This window comes from Haemaphysalis longicornis, unplaced genomic scaffold, assembly GCF_048455015.1.
Source record: "Haemaphysalis longicornis isolate Haplotype H1 unplaced genomic scaffold, Haemaphysalis longicornis Haplotype H1 scaffold_10, whole genome shotgun sequence".
Classification (NCBI taxonomy): Eukaryota; Metazoa; Arthropoda; class Arachnida; order Ixodida; family Ixodidae; genus Haemaphysalis; species Haemaphysalis longicornis.
The window spans coordinates 156,309,520-156,316,227 of record NW_027526204.1 but is presented as its reverse complement, the minus strand read 5'-3'; the positions used below and the strand labels follow the sequence as shown (position 1 = coordinate 156,316,227).

General features: G+C 49.7%; 1 protein-coding gene across 1 annotated transcript in view; it reads right to left on the bottom strand.

The window, feature by feature from the left end:
• Positions 1 to 762: 762 nt before the first annotated feature.
• Positions 763 to 6,708, bottom strand: part of Mcph1 (Microcephalin) — a 65,791-nt gene continuing 59,845 nt past the window's right edge. The window contains exon 9 of the mRNA XM_077691418.1: positions 763 to 6,600. Coding sequence (XP_077547544.1) covers positions 6,428 to 6,600 — 173 coding nt within the window. The 3' untranslated portion in view covers positions 763 to 6,427. The remainder of the gene's footprint in view (positions 6,601 to 6,708) is intronic.

Here is a 6,708-nt window from a genome sequence, read left to right as displayed (position 1 = left end):
TCGAAATTTGACACGAATCGTCCATCGACAGGCTGATCTAGATGCGCCAAATGCCTCGTGGTCTGCGTTCGCGTTATTTATCGCGATTGGATGGGCGGCGACAACGCTTCTCGCTGCTGACAGCGCGTTTCGACTTGCGGCGTGCAACAACACCGCGCCCTCCCACTTGAATTTGGCGCCGCGGCGTCCTAGAAGCAGACGACGCGCCCCTGTTGCTATAGCAACGAGGCGCATGCGCAGAGAGCAGTGGGGGTGAGATCAAGTGCGAAAAACTGCTCCCAGCGCCGCAGCATTCCTGGATCGGCTGCACACACCGGCTTTGTATGAGCATTTAGCTGGTATATTCCTCGATACGCCCAACTGCATGCAGGCATGAAAAATTTGCACCAAGGAACAGACTTTCACTTTCAGCTTGACTTCCAGCTTGACGCATTGAGTGTGGTCCGCTATTTGTAATTACTGAGTATGGGCATAAATGGCACACATGGCAGGCCTCGTAAAGGTTACCTCTACGGTCAAAATTTACCGATCTGAAAAAAATCTTAGTGGTTATCTACGCTTTGCAAGCCGCATTGCAGCAGAACGGCAGAGAGCCATGCCCAACAACGCTGCGCTGACCAAGGGCGCTGACCGCCACCAGCATTCCACTGAGGAGCGGTTCGCCACGGGCGGCGCTGTTCGCTGAAGCGACGGTGATGCCATACAACGGAAACAGGCAAGGATGCGGAAAGGATAGCATCACTTTTAAATTTATTTTTCTAGATAATAAATTCACGTAAACGCACCCAAGAGTGGTCAAAACATGGCCCAGAGCAACTGTGCTGTAAAGCTACACATTATCATTCATTCAGAGTACCCCTAAAGGCCCTCTAGGCGAGGGTATTACATAGGGGGGATGGGGGGCAAGACAACATTATACAAAAATACTGACAAAAATACAAAACGCATTAGAACCAGTAATTAGTTGCAATGAAGGGAAGAAACAATAAATACAACCTACAGCCATACCACGTTGTACAATCGTTAAACAATTACATAAATTGGGAACATAGCTCGCAAGACCACAAGAATTTGTTTGACACTTTTGCGCCCATAATATTGGCTGAAAAAGAAAACAATATAACACAAAAACAAATAACAGAGAACATAACAAGCGGCAGCGTATGCAGAAATAGCCTGCAGCAAGAGCAAGAGCAACGTATGCAAGCTACTGCTACAATTTATACAAGAGGTAAAAGCTACAGGAAAAAAAAAAGTCTAGTTAGTGACTGTAGTGTGCAAGAGCTGCAAGAATTTATTGTAATTTTTTTCAGTAGGTAAGTAATAAGTAATAAGGTAAGTAGTAATAAGGTAAGTAGGTAAGTAATAAACTGACTTACCTACTTTGAAAGAATGCAGATATGTATATATTCGGCGCATGGCGTATGTGAGCACACATAAGGTCACTAGCAATATGTGAGCACACAAAATGTCACTAGCAATAAAAATGTGAACAAACAAACAACTGCACGCTGGTGGCTATGATGCTTATCATTGTAGCCAGGAACCCTTTGTGACAGGTGGACACGCAAGTGTCCGAGCCGAGCGAACAAAAAAAAAAAGTAGAGTGCCTGAAGCTACTACACCATCACCACCAATGAGAAGACTGAAGGTAACACTGCTTATGTATGCGTATGTTGTATGTTCACTACACTGTCACCATTCACTGCAGTTCACTCTTGGGTTCTATAAAGAAAGGGACGGGCAGAGAAGACCGAGACTGGAGGCCACCGTTCCGAGCTACTTCTACTTCTTTCTCTACTACTTCATTCGTGCCCGAGACCTTGATAAGCGACGAGAATGAGACAGTACAAATGCATACTTCTTCAATGAACGAAGCGATGCAAGGGAAAACTGGAAAAGATCAGCTAGAAAATGTGAAGGGAAAACGGAACCAGAACGAAGCGAAACCTCGAGGGAGAACAAAGCGAAACCTCACGTGTCCTACTAACAAAGACTGTTGAGCTGCAGGGGGAGACACCAAATGCTTGAAAACTTACAACACAGTTCGTCCAAAAATGGCAGACAAATCAGCACCACCTACGTTTCAGCCAAGTACCCATACACCATCACGAAGGTCATATTGAAACGTCAGAGGCTGCGGAAATGGACTGTCAAAGAGTGCCTTCCGCACTGAAGGCATCAACCTGAGCAGGACTACAAACATTATGGCTCTAGGAAAGGACCTTTTGACAGAAACCTGGGGACGCTGTGAATAATCGGTGTCCATATAGACATTAAGGGAGCTGGACATTATAATTTCTGAGATTAGGTCTGCATCTCCCTTCAAGGAGGAGGGGATTGGGCCTGCATCTTCCTGGGAAGGGGGGGAGAATGTAGAAAAACATGAAGTAGAGGAAGAAGTAGTAGCAGCTCGGAACGGTGGCCTAGAGTCTCTGTCTTCTCTTTGCCCGTCCCTTCCTTTGCAAATTCACTGCAATGTCGCCACAGCCGCACCTAGCCGAACCTATCGCTGCCAGTGTGGTGGCCTCTCTCGAAGCCCAATGCTGGTCGTAGTCATCCTAACAGATGGGAGCAGCTTATGGCTGTGCAGCACTAGCTGTTCGATGCTTTCTTCATGCGCACCGCAAGCCCTGCACTTTGCGTTTTGTCGCAGCGCTGACAGCACAGCATTATGTGCAGTGCCCCTGCACGGGCCTCAAAGAGGAGCGCACTGACATGCACCCGGCCCATTTCTTGCTTGTGGCCAGGGTGGCCTAGCTTTTGGGGCATTGCGGTCCACCACCGAGTGGTTTCCTCATCTTTCACTCTGGCTCACAGCTTCTCATTGATTGTGCGCACAGGGCCCACCTCCATCGGGCTGGTTCGAGGGAGCCGGTTGCGTCATCGTGTCCGTACTCCTCGAGTCCCATGTAGCGGAACAGTCATCGTGCCCAGCAGTTGTCGTTCACGGCTCAGTTTTGCTCCTCAAACGTTGACCATCCCACCCGGTATGGCCTCCACTGCCACCCACACGAGGAGGGCTGCGAGATTTTTCACTGCACACATGTGCACCCGGCTTTGCCGCACAGCGCGCTTTCAGGGGCCTTTTTGATTTCGCTGTCCCAGCACCGCTTTCGTTGTGCCCCTCCACGAGAGCCCAGGCGAACCTCCTGCATGCACACGATTATAGTCAGCTCATCGACAAACTCATAGTACGTTGCCTTCCTTGCGTAGATGGGGCTGGGCTCCAACTCATTGGCAACTGTCTTGTATGCGGCTGCCTGCAGGTAGCGCTTTACAGGTTTTCTAATGGGGCGATGAGGGGAAAGCTCGATTCGGTTGTGGTCACTCCCCAGTCGGAAGAGGCCTCCTTCATCAATGTGGACTTGCCTGATGCAGGCTGCCAGTGAAGACTACATCAGTGCATAGTCAATGCAGCTACGCCTGTTGCTAGCACACCACGTAAAGCCAGTCTATGCGCAGGTCTCTCTCGAGACAGGCCAACCTTGAGGCTACCACTGTAGTCCCGGAACCCATCGATGGCCTGAATGTTGCCCTTGGTGCGCCGTTGCCCAAAGGGCGCACTGCCCAAGTGCGGCATGCCCTCTGGAAACCTTTCTGTCCAACCGGGCCATTGGGTGCCACAGGATTGCTTCCTCTGTGGCTTTCTGCTCTATGGTCTGACTGGACTAGGAATGCCATGTTCCTGGACTAAGCAACCACCAGGCAACCCTCCCACTAGGAGACAGACTGGGCGGGCTGCCGTAGACGGCCTAGCAAGATCCCAACTCAGGCAGACGCTTCGCTGAACACGGTGGCCCATGGGGGGGTCTGCAGATTAAAGCAGACTTTGTTGACTTTGCCTCGAGCGCTTTCTTGACAGCACCTTTCGGTGAGTCAGTCAAACTTGTGGGAACATCCACATGACGCCGCAAAGCGGGTCGAGGCCTTCGGCGCTTGTGTCCTGCCTTCCTAGCAGGGTAATGCAGCCTGACTGCAGCCGCAAACAAAACAGCAGCTTTGAACGTACCTTGCATCCAGAACAGGGAAGATAACTGCTGTCACATACCATCTCGGCGGGCAGAAAAGAATGGCCATAAGAGGCATTGCAGTGATGTACAAGAGAAATTTATTACACAGTAGAAGACCCCGAAGAAAGCATAACACTCAAAACACTTGGACAAGACAAATTTATTACACAGCAGAAGACCCCGAGGAAAGTATAACACTCAAAACACTAAGCCGAACAAAACAAAACCACACAAAAAACTTCACACCAAAATAAATTTAGTGCCCTTCCACTTTGAGAAAAGGGATGACCTGCGAAGCTGGACGCAGTCCACACTGTGCTCAAAACAAAACATGTTTGTTTGTAATTTGCCATTGAGCATACTTACTAGCCCATTACCTGAATGAAACTTGGAAGGACTCGAGCTTTATTCTCGTGGACAAACATAGGGCTGGCTCTCTGCCTCCCGCACCATAGGCATCTCAGTGCATGTGTAACACCAACCCGATTAATCACTCTGCCACTGAAGACACTGGAAAGGTCACAGTGGGCCATTTGGCGTCCATGTTTGAAGGGACACTGAAGTGATTTGTAAACATTGCGGGATTACTAGCGCAAATTGTAGTCCAGAGTCTATAGGCCATGATTCGACCCCTCTGAGTGCGTTTACGCGAATTTATTTAGCAGAAAAATCAATTTGAAAGTGCTCTCATCCTTTCTGCATCCTCGCCCATTTTCTGCGGCATTTTTGTGTGACGTCAGGAGGGGATGACTTGGCTTGACTGTGCTACGGCGCGGAGTCAGCCCAGCGTTTAGTCCGCTGGCCGCCAACGGGTCGTCGCAATTCATTCGCTCAGTTAAAATTAGCCACGACACGTTTGTGAATGGAAGAATGTACACTGTATCAAGCCCCAAGTCCAGGTTGCTCCACACAAGCGCTGCACAAGCGCACACGCGACACTTCACTGACTGGTACGCTAGTAGAAAAATCTAAGGCCACTTGAAGGCGGCAGAAGAGTCAGCAAGTCGATATAGGTACTAAGGAAATAAAATCAACTGAAACTTTTACCATACAGCGCAAAACTAGGGAGCAGGAAGCACTTTTTTGCGCTGGGTGGACAAGCACAGCGGTCAGCAGCACGACCACACATCTGCCGTCTAAGAAATGCAATTGCTACTAAGAAATGCAATTGCTACACGTGACATATTGTAGAAATTTGGGGAACACGAACGCTATAAAACAAACAGTCACCTAAGGTGTTTGAAATGCTAAAACTAAATAAAAGTGTAAACAGGTTACACATTATATACCTTATAGTTCCCATGCTGGCAGCGCTGGCCAGTGGCCGTGTGGTTTGGGGTGCTAGGTATGTTATATTGCAAGTTGCAAGTTCGAATCGCCGAGGGAACTTTTTTTTTGTAAGTTGATTTTTTTTTTGTTTTCGGCCCATGTTTTCTATACTGAGTTCACCACTTTTGGGCTGTAACGTTCACTGCTTCACAAGTGAGTTCGCAGAACGCGCGCAGACTGACACTGATGCGCTAGCGAGTTCTCGTTGGTGTGCTGTTGCCTAAGCGCCGACTGCTTGCGGGCAGTGGGCACAGGCCAGAATCAGCAGACCCTTGGCCTGGTGCGAGCACGCTTTGTACGATAAGGCATGAGTGAGGCAAGCTCCAAATATGGGGGGAAAGCGCATGGCCTTTGAGCGTCTGCGGTGGCGCGGAGGGTAAGCATCCACTGCGTAGGCCTCGGCTAGTGATTGCTACGATTCCAAGCCGCCTTGGGAGGCTTATCTTAGCCATTTTACAGCCGACAACATGGCAGAAGCACGGTACGACAATTACTGTGATATGGAGAATGCCCAACTACCGATGCCGTCGGATGTCAAGCATGTTGTCTTACAGAACCGAAACCGAAACTTGTTTGAATGCTAATCTTGGACATCGTCCAATCACGATGCACCTCCTCCTGACCGCGCATGGTAGTTTTTCTTATTTTGGGCTTTATAAGGTAATTACAGACTTATCAACCGGATAAACGATGAAAAACGTGGTAATTTGAGCCAGTCTACGCAGTGCAAGCAACGGGAGCTTGACAAATTCACTTCAGTGTCCCTTTGAGGCCCCTCCTTATGAAAGAAAAGCGCCCAGCAATCGTGACATGTGACAGAAGCACAGCTCTCTGTCTCCACCCGACTCTTCCACCAAGCAAGCACAAGCCGAGGGTGTCGGCCAGTGCTGGTTGTTCGCAGCACCCAGCACAGGGCGAGGCAGTGCGCAACAACATTCGGCCCAGGAATTTTGCAAAGCTAAATTGTGGCAGCTGCAGGAACGCTCCCACCATCAGATCACAAGGGACTGCCTCACCGAGTCGAGGCAGCACTGCTTGCACCAACGGGCTCAGAAACCGCGCCCCACCTGCTCAGGGAAGCAAAATCAGTCTCTTGCACACAGGGAGCGAGGAGGGTCCACAAGAACCTGGAGGAGGGACCCCGTTGTTTCAGCAGATGGTGACTGAGCAGGGCAGAGGCCATCGTCAGTTGGCTGGTCACAAGGCCTCTGGAGAAGGTACTCGTCATAGGGACGCACCTGCTGCTCAAAAATGCAGTCTGCAACAGAGGTTTCCAAACGGCATTTAGAACACACTCGGCACAGGCCTGTCACATCAAACGGGACGTCACGAGTGCTGCCATTGCACACGTTTTTTTCACCAAGTG